The following is a 23,642-nucleotide window of genomic DNA, read 5'->3' as shown; positions in this document are numbered from 1 at the left end:
TGTGTTTGTATAATTTTAAATATTTTTTTATAGAATAGACATTAGGGAACACTTATATCCATATGTTTTATAACATTACAAAGGAAACTTGAATTTTCATTGTTACTAGAACTGTAATAACTAGACAAATGGCATTTTATAAGTCATCATACATTTTTAAAATGTCACCTCATTTTCTGAGCATGAATGCTTTGCCTGCATGCATGTTTACATACCACATGCAAGCCTGGTACTTTCAGAGACTAGAAGAGGTTGCCAGATACCTGGGAACTAGAGTTACAGACAGTTGGGAGCTACCATGTGGGAGTGGGGATTTGAACCCAGGTCCTCTGAAAAAGCAGCCAGTGCTGAGATTTTCCTCAGCCTCAGTCACAGTACATTTTCATTGCCATAGTTTTCCGCTGGGAAGCTAATTGAATGCCCTCTGAGTTTTCTCAGTAACCATTGAAAGGATAAAACTGAATGAGCAAATAGCAAGTTTTGTCTTTTGATTAAAATATAATTATATAATTTCTACCTTCCTTTCCCTCCAAACTCTTGCTCCTCCCCACCTCATGCCTCAAATCAATTACCTCTTTCTTTAATTGTTATTGTTACACATACACACGCGTACATACGTACATACACACACATACATACATACATACATACATACATACATACATACATACATCTTGCTAAGTCCGTTTCTGTTAACTTGTGTGTATATGATTTCAGGCTTGATGACTTTGGATTGGGTAACCAATTAAGTGCCTCAATCCTGGGAGAGACCTGTTCTCTCTTTCTAGCTGCCATCAGTTATCTGTAGTCTAAGAAGGGGTCAGACCCTGGGAGATTCTCCCTAAAGGGGTAATTTTGAGAAGAAAAGCCATTGAAGAAACATACAGCTCACCCTGGATTGTAGTGAAATGTTCTGGGTTACAAAAATCTTGAAATGTTTCATTCTGCACTATATATTTGCAGGTTTTTTTTTTTTTTTTTTTCCTAACTAAAAAGTATGGTATATTCTCTTTTAGGAAGAAATAAGGGAGCTAAAGTAAATATCTGCTAGAGATTGGCGTTCAATTAAGTGGGCAGTGTTTAAACTCTCATGTGTGAGGTTGGCGTTCCATTGCATTTCTCTCTGGTCCTTGCCTTTCCCTCTAATGATTACATCAAAAGCCACAATTTGTGCCTTTCTTCCAAGCTGCGGGGCTCCCTTAAGAATGGCCGTTTATAATGTCGGCTATATTTAGAACCAGGGGACTTCACTTTGCAGTGACACTTGTTTTGTTTGGTGTGAAGAAAAGAGTTTTGTTGTTCAGAATGGCTTAGCATTTAGGAATATGATCCTCTTTGTTCTGTGCCAGTTTTACCGGAGGTTCCAAGTGACTTCAGGTGGTGCTTTTGGTTAGGTTTTCCAAAAATAAAGTGCTGTCAGCTGGCAGTATGGATTTCTAGGATAATCTTGACTTTTGCTAAACATGCATTACAACATCATTCGGCTCCTTGTTAAAATAGCCAGTCTGTGCTTTTTCAAGTAACGTGTGCTTGCCTGGTCAGAATCACCTGCATGTAAACTTGTCCATGTGTGTACCTGTAATTGGTGGTGTAGCGTGTGTTATCTCTTACTGCTAATGCTTTGTTCTCCTACTCAATTCAACGCCTGTTGTGTCCCAGGACTAACAATTTAAATGTATACCTTTTAAGTAAATTTGTATTTCAAATCTTTTTAGATTTATTTATTTTATGTATATGAATGTTTTGATCATATGATATGATGTGTACTGAATACATGTCTGGTGCCCACAGACGTCAGAAGAGGACATCCAAACCCCTTGAACTGAGTTAGAGATGTTTGTGGACCAACCTGTGGGCACAGGTCACAGGCCTCTGTAACGGCAACAAGTGCTCATACCCTCTAAGCCATATATCCAGCCGCAAATTTTTATCTTTTTGTTTTTTTTACGACTCTATGTAGCTCTTATATAATTTTTGGAGTTAGTAGTAATGAGTAATGGGGAAGTGTTGTTATCAACTAATCATAACAGAAAGAATATATGTAATAATACAATATATATAAGTATATATATAAAACATTAAGAGAAGGCAGACATCATTTGTGGATTTGTAAATTGCATATGCTTCCTCCTTTCTTGGCTTCTTCGTTGTCTTTACTGCCCTAACCTGCTTGGAAATGAATATGTGAAATACCAAGAGGCTTCAATTCTTACTAGCAATCTTGTAGCAAAAGGGGAAAGTTGAAATCTGATGGAGGCTTCAGCTCAGCTATGAAGTTCACACATCTGCAGTGCGTTCAGTGTATTCCTTCCTGAGACTCAAAGTGAACCCGTGCCTCCTGAGTCAAAGTAAATGCATGCAAGTCTTGCTAATCAGAATGAAGCGGGCTGTGCTCTCCATGGGTAATAAAGAGGCCTTTGCAGAACCACTGTTATGTGTTCTTGAGGAATTGGCGTCATTTTACTTGTTACTTTTGTGTCTTTTTAGAAAGTGCAACAGTATACCTTAATAATCCAAGCCACAGACATGGAAGGCAATCCCACTTACGGCCTTTCGAATACAGCCACAGCCGTCATCACAGTGACAGATGTCAATGACAACCCTCCAGAGTTTACTGCCATGACGGTGAGTACAACCTGTCACTCAAAGAACTTCAGCATCGTGGTCCATTTGGAAGAAGTTCTGCTGTGGATAATACGTGTGGTAAATAGGAATGGGACTTGCTTGCCTTGATGGCGGAATGTCCACCGACTCGGATGTTTCTAAATCATGGGCTTTAAAGCAGACGTCTGACTGCTGTACTTACTTCCTTAGCATTCCCAGTTATTGTTAAGAAGCTGAAATACTCTGCCTGCAGCAAATATCTTGGTGGTGTAGTAGTAGAATTCTCCCAGTGTTTCAAATGCCTGAAATCCATGCCTGATTTGTGCTACTTTCCCAGCGTGTAATTACCTAGATCCCAAGTCAAGTTATTTCCTACATAGAAGTCTTTTCTCTGGACCCCGCATTAATCACACTGATACTCACAAATGTATGCTAATTTTAATACTAATGAAACTGCAGCATAATACCATGTGGCTGAAAATGGTCCAGCTATTTTGTGTGTGTGTCAGACATACCATATTTTTCAGACCATAAAACACACCGCCCCCCCAAAAGTGTGGGAGGGGGTTATGTTGCGTCTTATGGTCTGGTTGCTGTTTTTACTGGTTTTCTTGTTTTACTGCTCTAAAATCTGGGTGCTTCTTATGGTCAGGTGTGTCTTATAGTCCAAAAAAAAAATACAGTAAACTAGGTGCTTACCAGCATTACCTTTCTCCTTGGTTAGTGTAGATCATAAACATTTAATGGGGCAGTAAAATCAGGACAGTGTGGTCATCAGGCAGCTTGTCCTTCAGAGGGCCACATCTCACCTGGGACTCAACAGTTGTCTTTCTTGCAGTTCTACGGCGAGGTCCCTGAGAACAGGATTGATGTCATTGTAGCCAACCTGACTGTCACTGACAAAGATCAGCCTCACACGCCAGCCTGGAACGCAGTGTACAGAATCAGTGGTGGAGACCCTACAGGGAGGTTTGCCATCCAGACAGACCCCAACAGCAACGACGGGCTAGTCACTGTGGTAAAAGTAAGTGTCCTTGGGACCACAGACCTCAGCCATCTACTCAGCAGGCACCAGCCTGTGCCCTCTCCGATTGCTTTTATGTAGACCCTTCGACCTTTTTATTTTAAACTCCTCCAAGTCTGGAATTCCTGACAACTTAGTGGATCGTGTGTCACTGTGTAATTTATGTTGAAACTGAGGACAATATAAATTCTCTCCCATTATCACCACAATTAAAATCAATTTTGGGCAGATTTACCATTCTGAAGACATGGGGTCCTCAGCAGAGTTAAGTGAATATAGCTGATATATCAGTTGCCTTTCAGAGCCCGGGGCGCTGACCATCGGTTGATACTTGGAGTGCTTGCCTAGCATACACCGGTTTCTCAGTTCAATCCCCATCATAGTAGTGGGAGGCATAAGAGAGGGGTGAGGAGGGATGCAGTGCTTATTGTTTTCATGGACTTCGGGCAGAGAGTGAGGGGGTAGGAAAGAGAAGGAGAGGAGCAATAGCTATTAAACTCATGGAGTTTCGGCAGGTGGTAAATTAATCAAAAGACAAAAGAAAAATCACAGAAATAAAATGGAACAAGTAAGCAGGAGAGCCTACATTTTATAAATATTTTGAACTTATATGACTGTTTTAAAATTTTACTTTTGTTACTTTTTTCTTTTGAAAGTGGACCTCAGAGGGTTTCTCTGTGTAGCCTTGGCTGTCCTGGACTTTCTTTGCAGACCAGGCTGGCCAGAACGCACAAAGATCTGCCTGCCTCTGCCTCCTGAGTGCTGGGATTAAAGGTGTGTGCCACCACGCCCAGCTCATACTTTTGTGACTTTAAGAAGCTAGTTTTCTAGTCTAGCTTGGCATGGTGACTCACACATTTAATCCCAGAACTCAGGAGGCAGAGGCAGTTCTCTGAGTTCGAGGCCAGCTCGGCCTACAGAGTGAGTTCCAGGACAGCCAGGCCTACACAGAGAAATCTCAGAAACAAACAAACAAAAAACCTAGTTTTCTGACATTTAATTGTCAAAAGAAAGAAACAGAACCATGGGGTAGCAGGCACAAAGAGCAAGCTCTTAAACAGTAGCAAACACTGTGGTGTAAAAGCTTTTCCGGTCAATGTTCCTTCCACATAGATACTTGATTACAGGAACCCAGGTGTCAACCTTGCTGAGAAAGTGCCGCTTGCCAGGAACCTGTGCCCATGAGAGGGGAAAGAGACAGGGGCTGGAAATGTTCTGGACATGTGGCGCTTGGCCATTGAAAGCTGTGCACCCATCACCCTTTGTTCAGCCTTGGTGGAAAGTGGGCTTGAGCACAGCCTCCAAGTATTTGCACATTTGTGTAGGACAAATGAGATCTATACACATGAAAGGATTCTAGCTGCGCAGATATCACTAACATGAGGGGCATTTCCTGCACTGGGCGTTTACAGTCTTCTGGCTTCCTTCCTCCTTGTTTAAAGCACTTGAAGTGGGCATGCAGAATTGAAGGTTCTAGAAGGAGAGAATATTGCCATGAATTTGATGGTTGGGAGATGTCTGGGCTAGGATTCTGCTGGCTTTGTGTGCTCATCACGTAGCTTTCAAGTGCGCTTCAGTTCTCGGTCATCCTTAGACTACCAATGCCATGGGACTACCCTCTGACCTTCCTGTTATACCAAACACACTGTCTTTCTATTACTAAGTGACCAAGGGAAAATTAGTGAAATTCCCACAGCAAAATTCAGCGAGACTCCAGCAGTTAATATGCACATAGAGGGTTATTTGTGCATTGCGTTAATCATCTAGAGTGCTCTCATGTGGGAGTTTTATAAAACCTGCAAAATATTCAGAATTACTATGGGGGAGACAGGCTGGTTTTCAGTTTGCTCAGTAAGGAGAAAAAAGTATAAATCTACGTGTACAACGCTCATTTTAAGAGGAGCATGTGTAGGCGCACTTCACTCAATGGTGTGTATTCTCATTTATGAAAAATACTTTTTATTTACATTGAATAATTGTTTGGGTGTTTGGGGCGGGAGATGTGAGTGCCAAAACACATGTGTGGATGTCAGGACAACTGTAAGAATCAGCTCTGTTTCTATCATGGCTCCGTGGTATCAAACTCAGGTCAGTCACATGTGCTAGCAAGCACCTCTGCCTGCTGACCCATCTTACTAGCCCAGAAAGAAGTTTTATAAATTGGATAAGATTTTCTCATTTAAAAAAAGTATATAGTATTTTTCAACTATACAGTATCTTTAATTATATATTTTATATATAGTTTTTTTATATAATTTATGGGTTTGGTTGTCAATTCATTGCTGACTGGTAGAAGTTTTCCTACATGAGAAGTGGACTTTGCCCAATGTTTGAGATTATAAATCGTTATGTCCTCACCTAACCTCACATTATTTAGTAGTTTTGGTTTCCCGGTGCTGACTGTAAACAAAAGTCAACTTTCTACAGATATCTAAATAAATGGGTCCATGCAACAATCACATGCAAATTTGGAGAAACAAAAATCTCTTCGGGATGCGTCTCAGGAAGACAGTCCTACATGCTTTCCAGAAACTTTATGCTACATTGAAGGGTAAAAGTTAATGTTTTGGAAATGGGACTCACAGACAGACAGATGAACGGCAGAATGCAAATAGTCTTAATGGCAGAATGAAAAAAAATATGGTTTTCTTTTCTTTTCTTTTTTTTTTTTTCTTTTCCAGCCAATTGACTTTGAAACGAATAGGATGTTTGTCCTCACTGTCGCTGCAGAAAACCAAGTGCCATTAGCCAAGGGGATCCAGCACCCTCCTCAGTCTACAGCGACTGTGTCTGTGACAGTCATTGATGTCAATGAGAACCCTTATTTTGCCCCAAATCCTAAAATCATTCGCCAAGAAGAAGGCCTCCACGCAGGAACCATGCTGACCACGCTCACTGCTCAGGACCCTGATCGATATATGCAGCAGAGTATCAGGTATGGAACACCACTGTACTGTCATAAATAGATTCTGTTCCCTGCCCTGTGCAGAAGTGAAGAAGTAAGAAATGCCCATTACAAAAACCAAAAGAAATTATTAGAATATAATGTACATTTCTTTCTTAATTTTGTTTGTTTTTTTTTAAATATTTATTTATTTATTTTTATTTAATTTTAATTTATGTGTGTTGGTGTGAGGGTGTCAGATCTTGGGGTTACAGATAGTTGTGAGCTGCCATGTGGGTGCTGGGAATTGAACCCAGGTCCTTTGGAAGACAGGCAGTGCTCTTAACGATTGAGCCATCTCTCCAGCCCTTCTTTCTTAATTTTGAATACAATGTTTATTTACTCTTTAGGAACTTCATACATATATTTGAATATAACACTTCCCCTCCCCCAGTTCCTCTCTCCTGCCTCCCTAGTTTCTCCTGTTACATTTTCCTCCCAACTTCATATATTCTGTTTTATTACCACTGAGACCAGTTGGCTCTATCCATATGTGCGTGGGTGTAGGATCATCTACTGGATTGTCAGTGGCCTGCCTGGGGCTGCCTTCCTAAAGAAAACTGATGACTGAACTCTAACATTGCCATGTCTTACAGAAAATATTCCGTAGTTTCTGAAATTAAAAAAAATATATATTGTTCTACAAAAATAGGCTTCTTCCATCCTCAGCACCCATAGACAAATCAAATGGAAACATGCATGTTTTCCAAATTTTAAAGTTCTTTGGTGTATTGGATATCCATGACTTTGTTAGCTTAAAAAATACTAAGACTGGGTCTATTCATATATTAGTAGAAGAAAAAACTTCCTCCCTCAATTATTTAACCTGTGCGTTTATATCAAACACTTCAAAGAGCAGCACAGTGAGGTGACGGAGAACCTTCAGGAAACTGTAAGCTCTCTCTTCTCCACATGTGAGGGAAAATGAGAACTCGTGACAGACCCAAACTAGACGGCTAATGATGTTCACCCCGTACCTGTGCAAGAAACCCAGAGATGTATCTGCAAGGACTTCCAGCCTCGGCAAACCTAACCCGGCCTGAGATTGGAGTGGGTGACTGGCAGGGCGTGCCCCATCCGAAAGTTCTCTGTAGTAGCTGGAGATAATTCACAGATTAATTCACAATTAATTTAAGTGCGTTCAGAACAGCTGCTAACAGATAACTCCTCTGATCCCTCAGTCCTCCATACATGGAAATCGGGATGCTTAAATGGCCAATTAATAGGTGTGTTAAAATCCCATAGTTTTATTACCTCCCAAAATAAACCATAGAGTCTCCAAAGTAAGTGTTAGTTACCTGAGTTTAAAAACATCAGCCCCCCTCGTATTTAGAGAGTAATTTGAAGACGGGAATCTGCTACTACAGGTGAAAGCCTGTGATGCTCTTTGAAGGATACAAATCAGGGGCCTGGCCCCATTTGGGGGATCCTGGCAGGAATGGGATTTTGTGGGATTTCTCTCGTGAGGCTTCAACTCTACCATGATGGTGGTGACGCATTTTTAGGAGTGGTTTATGTGTGGAATTTAGCTTCTGATTCCCCCCCCCCCCAGATTCTGTATAACAGGGCTCTGATTTAGAACACATGCTTGAGCCATATTGTCAGCACGTATGTCAGCTGTCCGCTAGATGTTTGCAGACTTTGCTATGCATTTGATGCCTTTGCATACCTCCCCAAAATCACTGCCACACAAAGACCTTGCCAGGTTAAAGTTCCGTTTCCAGCCATCATCTGTAGCCATGCGAATCAATGAAAGTTTTGCCTTTTTATAACCATACCTGTTAAACTTACACATGCTTTGTTCCGTTTCTTATCAAAAAATATTTAAGTTGCAGCACTTTTATTTTCTAGATACACAAAATTATCTGATCCTGCCAATTGGCTGAAAATAGATCCCGTGAATGGACAGATCACTACTATTGCTGTTTTGGACAGAGAGTCGCCAAATGTGAAGAACAACATATATAATGCCACCTTCCTTGCTTCTGACAATGGTATGTGACTGAACACACGTGCTGGACTGTCCTTCCTTGCTTCTGACAATGGTATGTGACTGAACACACGTGCTGGACTGTCCTTCCTTGCTTCTGACAATGGTATGTGACTGAACACACGTGCTGGACTGTCCTTCCTTGCTTCTGACAATGGTATGTGACTGAACACACGTGCTGGACTGTCCTTCCTTGCTTCTGACAATGGTATGTGACTGAACACACGTGCTGGACTGTCCTTCCTTGCTTCTGACAATGGTATGTGACTGAACACACGTGCTGGACTGTCCTTCCTTGCTTCTGACAATGGTATGTGACTGAACACACGTGCTGGACTGTCCTTCTGTGTTAAAGAAAGCAGAGCCTCCTGGACTGGTGTAGGAACTGAGATTTACTGCAATGCTAAATTATACAGAAAGCAGATCTTTATTCCTTTTTTAAAATATATTTCATTAATTTATTCATATTACATCTCAATTGTTATCCTATCCCTTGTATCCTCCCATTCCTCCCTCCCTCCCATTTTCCCCTTACTCCCCTCCCCTATGACTGTGACTGAGGGGAACTTCCTCCCCTTGTACATGCTCATAGGATAAGTGTATTCTTAGTAGCCTGCTATTCTTCCTCTGAGTGCTGCCAGGCCTCTCCATCCAGGGGATGTGGTCAAATATGGGGCACCAGAGTTCGTGTGAAAGTCAGTCCCCACTCTCCACTCAACGGTGGAGAATGTCCTGTCCATTGGCTAGATCTAGGTAGGGCTTCGAAGTTTACTGCACGTATTGTCCTTGGCTGGTGCCATAGTTTGAGCAGGACCCCTGGGCCCAGATCTGCCTATCATAATGTTCTACTTGTAGGTTTCTAGGACCCTCTGGGTCCTTCTATTTCCCCATTCTCCCTTCTCTCACCTACAGTCCCAATAGGAAGTCTTCCCCTCTGTCCCACTTTCCTGGTAAGTGAAGACTTTAATGGGACATGTCCCATCTTTATTCTTTTAAGGCTCCAAAGTTTTGTTTTGTTTTGAAGTGCAGACTAAAGGGTTTCATGAGCTGGGAGAGAGAACATTTTCAGGGTTGATAAGAACAGATTTGAGGTCAGTCAGAACAGTTGTATACGGTTTTGTATAAGCTACAAAATGCAAAAAAGCCCATGGCCATGAGCAGTTTGCAGAGTCTTCTGGACTTTGCCTATTTAAGCCCTCACCTCGTTAAACCTCCCTTATAGGAATATAGTGAATTAGTGTACAACGAGCAGCCCCGCCCTTTTTGTGTGTGAAGCTGGCTGATCGATGAAGCCCGCTTTTCTCTTCCAGGGTGTGTGTTCCCAAGACAACACCTCGGGCTTTCTATTGCTTGCCTATAAATAATGGCAGTGGTTGCAGGTGGATTTGAGCATTCAGAACTCTCCTGCATATGTGTACATGGCCTGGTTCTCCCTCCAGGAGCTAGGGTTCATAAGCTCGTGAGCCCTGGGCTCCTCTGATATTCGCCACAGTTGCTAGAGGAGTGGGGTATTCATGAGCACGGACGGCTGGGCAGCTTGTGCAAGGAGGACATGAGGTTCTTCTCAGCTCCCACAGGATGGCTCCAGCGTGGAGGGCCATCCTAGGAGGGAAGTAAGAAGTGAGCCCAAGGGTTCTACTCAAGCTACTGCACCAAGCAAGGACAATACAAGCAGTAAACATGGAACCCTTTCTCAGATCTAGCCAATGGACAGGACATTCTCCACAGTTGAGTGGAGAGTGGGGACTGACTCAGACGTGAACTCTGGTGCCTCGTATTTGACCACTTCCCCATGGTGGGGAGGCCTGGTGGCACTCAGAGAAAGAGTAAGCAGGCTACCAAGACAAGACTTGATACCTTATGACCATATAGTGGGGGAGGAGGTCCCTTCAGTCACAGACATAGGGCAGGGGAATAGGGTGAAAGAGGGAAGGAGGGAGGAATGGGAGGATGTTAGGGATGGGATAACAATTGATATGTAATCTGAATAATTTAATTAAATAAATAATAAAAAATTTAAAAATATAAAAAGAAGTGAGCTTGCTCCAAAAACTGTCCATCCAGCTACCAGGGACAGCAAGCACTTCCCCATGTGATATAGTGAGAGGTACAAGAGAGACCGTGGCCCTCAACTGTGACTGTTCTCTCCTTTTAGGAATTCCTCCTATGAGTGGAACGGGGACACTGCAAATCTATTTACTTGATATCAATGACAACGCCCCTCAGGTGTTACCTCAAGAGGCCGAGACTTGTGAAACTCCAGAACCCAATTCAATTAACATCACAGCACTTGATTATGACATCGATCCAAATGCTGGGCCATTTGCCTTTGATCTTCCTTTATCTCCAGTGACTATTAAAAGAAACTGGACCATCACCCGGCTTAATGGTAAGAACAGGTTAATTATTTGAATGGATGTGTAGTGGAGTAGTTTTGAACCCTGGTAAGGGAAATTAATTTCACATATGTCATAATCTTCTCATTAAATATATCTTAAATGTTACTTAAGGTCTAAGTGAAATATTTAAAGCCCTTGAAACCCAAAACAACTTTTTACAAACAACATAATTGTGATTTGTTTAATGGGGTACACTTAGGTAGGAAACATGTTCTGGAAAGTAGCATACTTTTTTTTTTCCTTAAATCTTATTAGATATTGACTGTCAAACTTTTTTTTTTTTTCTTTTTCCCTTTTTTTCTCTGTAGGTGATTTTGCCCAACTCAACTTAAAGATAAAATTTTTAGAGGCTGGTATCTATGAAGTTCCAATCATTATCACAGATTCAGGGAATCCCCCCAAGTCCAATATTTCCATCCTGAGAGTGAAAGTTTGCCAGTGTGACTCCAACGGAGACTGCACAGATGTGGACCGGATCGTGGGTGCAGGGCTCGGCACGGGCGCCATCATCGCCATTCTGCTCTGTATCATCATCCTGCTGAGTGAGTACTTCGTCTTGGAGGGTGTGGTTCCTTCTACTTCTAGGATGCTCAGCCAGGGACCATCTCAAAATGACTAGCAAGTTTCTTGGATGACTGAGCACCATCCTGTCCATAGTACCATATGGCGGCACCCAGGTCTCTCTCGCATAAAAAGGACACTGAGCATCATCTAGTGCGCTGATCCATTTGCAGCCAGCCCCTGCTTGTGTTCCCATGCCCTCTCTATCATTTTGTGTGATGATTGTTGGGAGCCATGGGAAGCCCTTTCCACAGAAAAGTCTTAAACAGTCCTAAGTCTGAGCACTTACCTTGTGACTTGAGTACGAATTTATGGCACAAAGCTGATGATTTAGGAAAATAGGTGTATTGCTTTCCTTCGCTTCCCTGCATATACTGTGCAGTTAGCAGCCTGCTCCAGTCATGCAAGGATCAAGATATTTGTTTCTGAAGGGCTGCGCAAAATAGTAAGAGCGTGTGCTCCACACACAGCACATTTGATAATAGAAATGATTACACAGCTCAATAAATTGTCTGTCTTTAGCATAAGTGCAGATTAAGGAATTTCTTCCTTTTGAAGGTGCTTTGCAATCTTTGGTTCAGTGGAATGCAAGAAATTAACCACCCAAAAGTACTTAGGGAACCACTTCTAAGCATGCGGGTTAAAAGAACGAATTGCCTGGGCCCAGTGTTTTATTGTGGAATAGCAGCAGGACCCAGTTTATTGTGTGATCATGCTAAGCGCCAATCACTTTCTTGAAAATGTTGGCCATTTCTTTTATGTTTTCTCCATTTACAAGTGTTCTGGTAATTTAGAATTCTGTCCCTTTATTCTAAGCAATTACTATAGAAGCCGGAGCATTTTTTTTTACTTCCTGTGTGGAGACTGCTTTGGCTATAATTTGAAACCTGCATGCTATACTAATAATCCACTTGCTAGATTTAGCCCTGAACAATGGCAAATGAGATCATGTTTTCTGGCTTTTAAAGGAGGATATTTACTTTTATGGCCAATAATAAAAATGTGCTCAAATAGGAGTCATTAAATCTTTTTGTTTCAGGATGTAAACTGATACCCTCAGATTTTAGACAGAATTTATTCCTAGATGTGTGCTCAGGGATGCATTTCATTTTCAACCAATACGCGCTATATATGCCACCCTTATCAAGACAGACTTAGAGATGATAGATTCAGGTGTGACAATGTGACACTGGCATTTTGAAAGAAAATGAATTGGCACTGATTCTAACATCAACCTGGGAGAATTTATGGTTGCAGACCTGGCATTGAGTGTAAAGGATGAAAGCCTAATATTATTTCAGTGCTCAGAGTAATCCCCCACGCCGTCATGGCTGCAGCGAGGTAGGGAAGAGCATGATGGAGAAGCACCAGCCTCTGGGAGTCAAAGACAACCCAGCATCCAATTACCCATCCAGCTCTCATTTCCTGCTCTAGCCTTCTGCGCAAGCACCTGTTCCCCACGAGAAGTGCCTCTCTGAGAATTTGGGAGGATAATGATGACTGACCAGCATCTCACTGCAACTCACTGCTGTTTGTGTCTTTGGAGTTTATGACGCATTCTGTTAGGGTATCGATCCTCTAACAAGCCAAGGTGAAGATAGAAACCATATAGTCACTTCTGTAGATCGTGCCTCACAGGACAAAGAGGTTTACCCAGCATGCCATGGTACACTGGAGACTAGAGTCCAGGTCTTCACTCTGTGCTCTGGCCAAGCACTGCTGTGTATGGACAGGGTAAGGCCCGCAACCGGTACATGCGTGAACTACGTACCATGGTCTTTCCATGGGCTTAAATCGTTAGTGAGAAAGATGAAGGTTCTATAAATCTGGATTTCAGAGTGAACAGCAGTGTGCATCTTTACTCTTCTCCCGTGCAGTCCTTGTTCTCATGTTTGTGGTATGGATGAAACGCCGGGATAAAGAGCGCCAGGCCAAGCAGCTTTTAATTGACCCGGAAGATGACGTAAGAGATAATATACTAAAATATGACGAAGAAGGCGGAGGAGAAGAAGACCAGGTAAGCAGTGTTGCAAGTCTTTAAGATTTATGTAGTAAGAAAACCATCACATTTTCTCCAGTTATCAATCCCTTAGTGTATTTCTCCCATAAAGTCACACGTTTCTTGATTGTTTCCAAAATACCAGTTATAATTGAATTTAGTTTATACTAACATCAGTGCTCCAGGAAGCGCACAACTTAGGAACTCCACTTAAATATTTACTGTTTACTTTGTGAGTTTTTTTTTTTTTTTTTTTTTTGGTCCCGCTGGACATTTAAAATATAAGTAAAATTAATTTCTATATTGGGCTCTAGGTATCCATAATTAGTATAAAAAGCAATAAGTCTGCTTATTTTGCAAATACTTCCCAGGCTAGTTCTGTATTTCAGGCATGATTTAAATCTCTGGTGACATAAATGGAGGCAGAGCCAGCAAATATTTGCCCTGAGAGTCTTAACATTATTGAGGAAAACTTGCATTTAAGAGCACATCTGCTTCATTTATTTATCCACAGTGTCTGTCTTGGTACCTGCCTTCTAGCTGTTGCTCAATAGGTGGCAAAATTCCCTTCTTGCTATTAAACAATGGTTGCCTCTGTATGCCATGCACATACAAAGCATGTATGTAGCACACCAAGGGTGAGAATGAGTGAGTGGTACATGAGAAACATGGTATGTGCTTTACTAAGAATCAACCTTCTAGACACTCTAAAAACAATTTAGGAGTTCCATACGGCACTAGGTCACGCGCGTGCCTTAACTATCTCTCTCAAATCTTTGAAACCTGCGATTCTACAGAGAACGTCTCCACTTTTGATGACTGTAACATGCGCTTCATTTGGGTTTCTAGATAGTTGTGTACCAGGTAGGTCACTGACGTAGGATTTGACTCCGCATCTGTCTGGTGTCACAGCCTACATGTACTTCATCATGACATGATCAGCAGTGTAAAGCAGTATTCTTGAGAAGTCAACCCCAGGTATTTCACGAATGCATGTGATAATGCAGTTGCACCGTTTCTGCTTCTGGAACCCACGTCAGAGAGCGTGGTCTGAAACGAGCCTGGCTTCCATGGGGTTTTGATCATCAAGAAGTAGTTTTCTGGCATTGGTGCATTTGGCAATGGGCTCATCTGTGTAAGGGGAGGCTTGCTTCGGAGGACCTTGGTTCATCTGTCTGCCACTTCCCGGCACCTGTTAGGAGCTGCTGCCTCACTCCTGCTTAGCAGAGTGCATTCACACCTGGTCTCCATCTTTGACTTCCCTCTTTCACATTTGCAAAGTTGTGTGACTGTGACATGCTGTGAGCCTGTGACCGCAGGCTCTGCTCTTGCTGCACCAGGTCTGAACTCTCATTCCGGGAGAGAGGCGTGCTTAAACTGTCTTGAAAACTTGACTCAACTGTGTAAAGCTGTTTTGAATACTGACTAATTAAAGAGGCTCTGTAAATATACCCCAGGGTTTCTCGCTTATATGAATGTATTTTGAGTTTTAAAATTCACATGTGACTTAACCCTTAATTAATCTACCTTTTTACTTACTGCTCACATCCTCCTCTCATAAGCCTACTTTCGTTATTGAGCTTTCCGTGTCAGGGCTAATCAGTGTGTGTGTGTGTGTGTGTGTGTGTGTTGCATGTGAGTGTGCAGGTGTGCATGCCCTTATGCACACATGAATGAGGCCAGCGAGGCGGACGTCAAACCGAGTGTCCTCCTCTATTGTCCTCTGCCACACTGCTTTGAGACAGGGTCTCACACTGGAGCAGAAGCCTCGCTTCAGATGGGCTGCCCGGCCACTGGGCTTCCTGGATTTACCCTCCTCTGGCCTCCCTCCCCAATGCTGCCATTATATGCCTGGCCTTTTATTTTGCGTGCCAGAGATTTGAACCTGGATACGCATGCTTGCAAAGCAAGGGCTCTTGCCAACCGAGCCATCTCTCCAGCCCCTCTTTGTCGTTTTAGAAGTGGGAACCTAAAGCCGCTACAGCAAAGCTTCAGTCAAATAATAATGCTAGTAACTGAAAGTCGTGGTATAAAACTGGTGGTCCAGGGACAAGATCCAGTCCTCTCAGCTTTACAGCATGTAAACCAGAAACTCAGAGCCACCTGACGGAATCTCTACCCTCCCTCCCCCCTTTTATATAAACTCTTTTCAAAAAGTTGCTTCAGCGTCTCTCGTACTCCATTTAAGAAAGATCGCACGCCTTTAATCCCAGCACTCGGGAGGCAGAGGCGGGCGGATCGCTGTGAGTTCGAGGCCAGCCTGGTCTACAAAGTGAGTCCAGGATGGCCAAGGCTACACAGAGAAACCCTGTCTCGAAAAACCAAAAAAAAAAAAAAAGAAAGATCTGTTTCTTTTGCTGGCTTCATCTGTTTAGGTTGATGCTTCAGATCCAGTAGTAAAGCTTGCCTGCTGGGAGGGAGGGAGGGAGGGAAAGATGTCCAACAGGAATGCCCCAGCCTCTGCACATCTACAACACTTAAGCTCCAGTTCCCCCATCAAGGTCCAACTTACTGCCGGAGTCATTTAGGCAAGCAGTTGTCCCCAAGGAGAATTGTCATTCTCCATGGGTTGACACCTGAAAAATCTAAATAAAACCTAAATAAAACATTTAACTTGATGCTGATATGTGCCTTCAGGGGTTCATAAACCATTCTATGAAGACTTTAAAGTATCACTGTAAATCTTTGGTTTCTCCCTTCTATGAACTCTGGACTTCCCTGGCTCTGACAAGCTGTGCCTGTGAGTCTGTTGCTTTCTAGCCACTTCCTCACCATCCTTTTCTGAAACTTTCTGTGCTCTGTGCCTAATTACCCTGTTTTCTACATGTCTAAACTGTGGTGTCTCGCAAGCTTCCTAGTCCTTTGCTGGTACCTGAGTCTGTCAGAAGTCTTTAGATGACTCTGCTCTTTCAGTTGCCTTTCCCCAGTGCGGGTCCTATTATTAGCATTTTAACTTAATAACAAAGTAAAGTACTTGATATAGGAATACTAGACTGAGGGCCTTGTCTTTCACACTCTAATTTTTTTTTAATTACTCAGTCTTCTGCATCTCCAGGGTTGCTACCTCTGCCGTGCAAGAGCACTATAACAGGCATCTTGTCTCTGGTTCAACTTCCCCATCCAAGCTTCAGCAGTTGTTAAATCTAACATTTCTCCATTGCTCCCGGTTCAACAATACTGCACGCCCTGTTTGATGGACCCTTTTGTATCCTAAGCAGAGGCCCATGGGAAAGAGTTTGCAGGAACAAGGCCCCTCAGCCTACAAATCCTCTCATGGACACTGCTATCTCCCTCCAAGGTCAGGTGACTTGTCCACATGCTATTTCTTTTTATCATTTCCTTAGTTGGAGAGTGGGGGATCAAAGCAGCAGTGGGTGGTCTTTCCTAAAGACTTGCCTGGTCCTGCTCTCACGGAGCCAGGCTTCTCTTTGTTCTCAGCATATGCTTTCTAAAGCTGTGACTTATTTTTGACATTAGGATCTGAATACTAGTCTCAAAATTTTGTGTGTCCTGTGGAGAAGGGGAGGCTCCCTGCAGATTTAAGAGTGTACCTAACCCCATCCATAAAGATGCTTGCACCTTTCCAGAAACCCAGTTTCTGCCTCCACCAAGCTAGAAGATGGCCACCAATGAAAAAGTTCAGCAAGTTTTTTATTTTTAATTTCTACTATGATCGATTAACAATACTTAATTTTACCTCTAATGTAAGCAAACAACATACATTAGATTCTCACCATGTCCCTCATCTGCTACTCACTGTTAGACCTGTAAGTTCCACCCGTGTAGTGCAGAAGTGGTGCGTATTGCCGTTGATGGGTAGTGTTCAGTTATTTAAAAATAAAAATAAAAACCATCTACATGCTATTTATTCATTGTGCTGCCCTTGAAAATTTAAATGTTTATAAGGGTTTTGTTTGCTTGCGTGTTTGCTTGCTTGTGCTTTGACACAGCGTCTCACTATGTAGTGCTGGCTGAACTAGAATTATCTATATAGACAGGCTAGCCTCAGACTCACAGTTCTGAGTGCTGTGATTAAAGGTATGCACTGCCATACCTAGCCTCCATTTGAGTATTATGAGGAAACTGTCAGTGAACATTTTTATGCATGTGTTGGGTATGTGTCTTTTCTGTGCATGTGTGTGGCCTGAACATGGTCCATTCCTTTTCCTGACATGGCTGTGCAGTTTACACATCCCCACAGTGTGGATGCCAGTGGTCCAGCGTGTTCCATCTCATTATCTCTTAAACCTCAGCATCTCTAGTACAATGGGTCTCCTTATGGCTGAGTTGGGATACCCCTGCTGGCTTACCAGCCAGTTGTATCTGTATTTTATGACGCTTTGATTCGACTTGGCTTTTGTAAAAGTGTCTTTTATTTGCCTGAAGTAATTGTCATTTCTGAGACTTACTGCCCCTCTATGCTAACCTAGGCCTAGTCCTGGGAGCTTCTAGCCTCCATACAATCAAATCAATGTCTAGAATGTTTTCAGCCTCTGAATATTACTGCTGAATAAGCTAACCTTTTCTTGTTTTTCTTTGTTTTTAAACTCTGGCTGGCTGGTTCAACTCAGCTGTTCTGGCTCACATACCTCTTCAATCTGACTGATTCAAACTGATTTCTCTCAGCTTCTGACTGAATACTCTGCTTGGCCTCAAACTAACTCTAGCAATCTGCTAAAAATCTTCTGGCGCCTTCTCATTCTCTGCCTCATTTTCTCTTCACCTGTGTCTAGCTTGTTCTCTCGCTACAGTCTGTCTCTGTATAACTGTCCGTCTCTCCCTCTGTGCTGTTCTCTCTTAAGAGTTGGGCATATCCAATTCTGTCAAATCTTTCTCTGATTCATCACTTTTTCTCTCTCTCTTTTTTTTTGTTTTTTGTTTTAGAATTTATTTTTATGTTTTAAATTAATTTATTCATATTACTTAGGATAGCAGGCTACCAAGAAGAGACTTGATACCCTATGAGCATATAAAGGGGGAGGAAGTCCCCCTCAGTCACAGTCATAGGATAATCATCACTTTTTCTACCACTAGATTAGATGTCACTTTCAAACATGAGTGCCACCCTCTACAAACTAACCTTCCCTTCATTGTTTGGGATTAAAGGTGTGTACTAAGAGTGTGTCTTTATTCCAGCCAGAGTAGCCATGTTGCTGGATTAAAATCACTCAACAGCTTTCTTTTTTTTTTTTTTCTGTAGCATTGTCTTTTCCTTATTGAGCTCATAGAAGGAACTGTTACATGCAATAGACATGAGGTTTTTCTTAGACAAATACATTCATCTCATTCCGTAGCCTGCTCTTTAGATTCTCCTAAGATGTTTTATGATGAGCAGAAGTTTAGTTTTAACAGTCGTGAGTCTGTCATAGCTCCCGCTGTGGTTAGGCTTTAGTATTCTATTTAGAAAACCTCTGCCACGATAATGAACCTTACACCTACAAACACAACTTGTATGACTTTAATCGTGAGAGGTACTTTTTGTTTTGTCAGTCATACTAATGATCTGTCTGGGCTTGGTCTTCTCTTGGGATATGGATCAGGACATTGCTTTGTCATCCTCTGTTAACTTAAAGACAATCGTGGTTCATTGTGCATGCGTAGTGCTGTGGTTACACTACTTATTCTGTTTGCTTTTGTTCCATTTCCGTGGCACTTAAATTACTGTTGCTTTCTAATGCCTTCCTATGTGGTAAATAAACACCACAGCTGCTGTCTTATTAGGGGCAGCGGATTCATGCACATGCTATGACCTATATGTCCTGTGGACGTCTTGGGCCACATGCAGAAGGTAGTTCTCTCTGCAGCTGTATGGGACTATTATCCAATCCAGGCCGTCAGGTTTGCTTGTAGGCAGCTTTATCCACTGAGGCATCTTGCTAGCTCGCCTTTAAAATATTTTAATTGTTTTCTTTTCATCTTTGTCTCTGTCTTTAAAAAGAACAGAAGTAGGTATTAACCTTCCTATCACCAGGTACTTAATGCAAATTCTTCCTTTTCTAACCGGATGCTCTTACTTTAAATCTGAAAGCCACGCTCAGTCCCTGAGAAGCCTGACTTTGTCGAAATAAAGCATTTTCTCCTTTCTATAACTCTCCCATAGTCGTGTTAAATAGTCATTTCTTTAGGGTATAGAATTGGCAGTGGAGCAACTTTTATTAGTTGCTTGAAGATAGATCTTAATAAAAATGGACCTCAGAAATGGACCTGGGGCCTTCAGATGTCTGGACAGGTCCAGTATTAGTTGTTTTGTTTGTATGCTTGCTTGGTTGGTTGGGTTTTTGTTGTTGTTGTTGCTTTGGGGGTTTTGTTTTCTGTTTCTTTGTTTTCTTAATAACACAATAAGTGGCATTGTAAGGAGCATGCATGCTGTGGGAGGTGTGAGTGGGGATCCAGCCTTCATAAGTGGATGCAGCCTGTGACACTTAGGCACTGGTCTCTCTGTTTTGCCTGATGTCTCAGAAAGGCAGTTAAGTCTCAAAGGCCCCTTTCCTGGTGCAGCTGCTTCAGCCAGGAATGATCACATTCGACCTGTCCACCCTGAGATGTCGGAGAGGTCCATTCAGCCACTGAGTGGAAGCCAAAGTAGGCTGGCTTCTACAGGGTAGGTACCTCTCAAATAGCCTGTGGCCGGAGTGTCAGGCTCTAGCTAGCCCCTCCTGCTAAAACAAAGCAGCCCTCTTCCTGGCAGCTAGCTGATTAGGAGGAAATCAAAGCAAAGTAGCCCTTCACAAGGGCAGAGCTTATCTCCCCAGATTAGCATCTCTATCTGCTGAATTTCTCTGCCAAGGTTGCTGATTTCCTTAACAAATAAGAGAGGCCTAAGAAAAGAAAGCAGAAAAAGGAGGATTCTGTGCCCTTTTTTTTCTCCCCTTATCTGAGAAATAGTAGACGTTGATAGGAGCTTGTAGATACTCTGGCCCTGTGTGGATGCTCATGGTCAAGGCCAGAGTGGGTCATATTTGAGACTGCGTTTGGGAGAGGCCTTCCCTGCGTTTTGACAGGCCTGTTATCTCCTGCTGTTGGCTGGTGGACAGAGCCTTTTAGTTTACTGTCTGGTCTTTTTTTCCTAGGGTGAGGCTCCTTCTTTATCTGAGTCTCAGCTATCACCACCAGGCTTTGCCGGTTATCAGGGCATGTTTAATTACCCTCATTAGTAAATGTCCTTCAGTGCCCTTTTAGCCCCCAAAGCTGGTTGCAGATCCTGTATCACTTTCAATGATCTCTGTGTGTCTAGGTCTTTGGTCTCAGCATCTCTAATAAAATCAGGGAGAATGTACAATGCGGGGCGTTCTTCACTTTCCCTGGGACCTTCCCCTTTGAGCCCCAGGGTAGGAAACTGAAGCTCACTGTTCTTTAAAGCTTTGGCCCTTTTATGATAATTCTTCCAATAAAGTCAACATATCTTGAGTGTGGTTTGTGTTTACCCCATCCGTGGTGCTTCTTCAAAACACTCTTAGCCAAATAAATCACTGTTATCAAGCTGCTTTGTTTTTCCCCTTAGTGAAAGCTGCCACCTGTGTGTCAATATAGTTTCAATGCTGATGTTATGATGGGCGTTAGACATGAGCTGAGTGACTTGCTACTATGATCTCGCGAGACTCTCACTCAGAGCAGTAAGGCAGAGCAGACATTAACTGTTGGAAAGTGGCAAAGCAGGATTAAATGTCCATTTGAGGACAAGGAAGATGAAATGTTTACATACCTTGTATTACCCTGCAACACGTAGAGGCATTCATTCCTCTGTGGAATGTCCCATTCTTTCCTTGGACTATAGACCAAGGCAAATGTCCTCTGCTCTTAATTTTAAAAAGTTGTCACCCTCATTCAAGGTCAGAGCTGCTGCGGGTGTTCTTCCTCTGTAAGAAGGCATGATACCGCTGATGGTGGAGGTCACTGATGACTGCTGGTTGTCAAAACCAAAGCAAGACCCTGAGGGATAGTCCCAGTGAGCAGGGCACATTTGGCTAGCACGGGGCAGGGCAGGGTGTGATGGTGTGACAGGACACTGGTGAGAACTGGGTGTGATGGTGTGACAGGACACTGGTGAGAACTGAGGAGGTCACGTCGGTTTCTTAGGAACTGGTTCTTGGCTGTCACTGCCTTCTGTATCCCAGGTCTACCCTATACTTTCACCTGCTGCTCTGTTCCTTTGTGTCTCCCATGCTAAGCAGCAGTATTGCTTGGGATTAGCAAACATTGAGTTTGCACTTTCCATGGTAGAGGACTCTATGGAAATGCCTAGATTTTAGAGACAATGTGGCAGCTAGCTATGTGTTGTTTGTTTCAGTGGCATCTGTAGAATGGGTCTTTGTTTGTTTTAATGTGATAATTTTATTAACTTTTGATAATTTCTTTCAATGTATTTTGATCGTATTTCTTCCCCATTCTTCACCTAACTCCTCCCAGATCTGCCCCTCTTCCTCCCTATCCCTCCCAACTTTATAGCCTCCATGCGGTTGTGTCTGTGTGTGTGTGTTTGATTGTTTGTTCGTTTGTTTGTTAATAACCCAACAAGTTGCAGTTTTTGCTCCCCACATACGTTTGGGTGAGAGACCACTCTGTGGAGCATGGTCGATCTATGAGCGTCTTTGAACAAAAAAGTGATTCATCCCTCCCTCAGAAACCCTTGAGTGTCCGTAGCTCCTTAGTTGGGGGTGGAGGATTGTGAGCCCCTTCCAATTCCACACTCACAGGTTGTCTGGGCTGATCTTGACCAAAGTGGCTCTGAGTTAACAATTGCCATGGCCCTATCCTGTCTAGAAGACTCAGGTTTGCTTCGGTTTTTTTTGACATCTGGCTCCTAACAATCTTTTCACCTCCCCTTTAGTGGTTTGTTTGTGTGTGTGTGTGTGTGTGTGTGTGTGTGTGTGTGTGTGTGAGATCGTATAGATGTGTGTGCGTGCGTGTGTGGGTGTATGGGTATAGATGTCTCATTTATGGCAAAGCACGGTTAGATTGTTCTCAAAGCATCTACCAACCAACTCTGATGGTTTGAGGGGCACATCTGAAAGGTAGATTCTTTACCAAGTAAAGCATCAGTTTATGCCCTGTGCTCATGGCTATGTTTAACTGATTTTGAAAAATTCAGAAACACGGGAGGAGAAAATCACATGAAGTTCTTGTTCCCTGACCTTCTGGGAAAATGAGATAATTTAGAAATGTCTGCTTCCTACCAGGAATACACACTGGAAACTAGATGCTTTTCTCTAAGCAAGATAAGTGTGTTCTAGTTCTCTCTGGTGTGGACTGGCTTTATCGGTTTATGTCATCACTCTGTAATGGTAGATGGTTATGTCTGAAGACCATGATTACATTATATGTTGATTACCAGGCTTTGCATGAAGAAAAAACAGGTTTCTATACTTTGGATTCTGCAAGACAGAGAGTCCACCAATACATCTCACCAGATTTATTACTGAAAATAAATTAGCTTCTGTCATAGACATGATGACGTCACAGACTGAAGTTAAGATGTGTTCCGTGCTTCCTTAACAGTCACTGAGTGCCGGGGCTTTGAGCATGTGAAGAGGATTAGGATAGTTCCTTTCACTCTAAGGGGACCCAGTTTACTCACAGTACTGCCATTTTCTACATGTGCCTTCCAGGGCCAGCCTATCCGCACTTATGTGCACTCCCCAGTGGCATCCATATTGAAATTGTATGAGGTTTAAGGTATAGGCCTACAAGTGGCAACTCATCGTTTATGCTCCCAAGCCCCTGGGAAGATTCTTTGGGCCACATGCTTGGGAAGAAGAATCGATGGATTTAGTGAAATCAGCTGGCCTCTCCCCAAAGCAGGTTAGGTATTTGTGGGGGGGAAATCTTTGAGGTGTTCTGTATGGGCAGTTTTGACAGCACCCACTAGCGTTTGCATCCATCTGGCATACCAGACATGGCGTGGGGATGTGCATCCCTGGACACTGATGAGACAAAGTGGGTTCAACCTGTCATGAAGATGAGATGAGTAATATATGCAAGGTACACCGTACTCCTAGAGGCCAGCTTTCCTTATGGAGGAAAGTGTTGGTCCTTTCTGTCAGGCCAGAATTCTCTAAGCATGCCCTAAACTTGCTAAGAATCATGTATAACTTCAGGGTACAAACAAGGAGTCTCAAGAACCT

The 23,642-nt window shown here is 42.7% G+C and overlaps 1 protein-coding gene across 1 annotated transcript in view; it reads left to right on the top strand.

The window, feature by feature from the left end:
- The window catches only part of Cdh2 (cadherin 2), a 222,225-nt gene that overhangs the window by 175,822 nt on the left and 22,761 nt on the right, over window positions 1–23,642 (top strand). Inside the window, exons 8-14 of the mRNA XM_051163472.1 lie at window positions 2,488–2,625; window positions 3,443–3,628; window positions 6,310–6,563; window positions 8,424–8,566; window positions 10,718–10,951; window positions 11,270–11,503; window positions 13,400–13,539. Coding sequence (XP_051019429.1) covers window positions 2,488–2,625; window positions 3,443–3,628; window positions 6,310–6,563; window positions 8,424–8,566; window positions 10,718–10,951; window positions 11,270–11,503; window positions 13,400–13,539 — 1,329 coding nt within the window. The remainder of the gene's footprint in view (window positions 1–2,487; window positions 2,626–3,442; window positions 3,629–6,309; window positions 6,564–8,423; window positions 8,567–10,717; window positions 10,952–11,269; window positions 11,504–13,399; window positions 13,540–23,642) is intronic.

The sequence above is a fragment of the Acomys russatus genome, chromosome 20, assembly GCF_903995435.1.
Source record: "Acomys russatus chromosome 20, mAcoRus1.1, whole genome shotgun sequence".
Lineage (NCBI taxonomy): Eukaryota > Metazoa > Chordata > Mammalia > Rodentia > Muridae > Acomys > Acomys russatus.
Note: the sequence above shows the minus strand (reverse complement) of the source record. Positions and strands in the feature narration are given on the sequence as shown.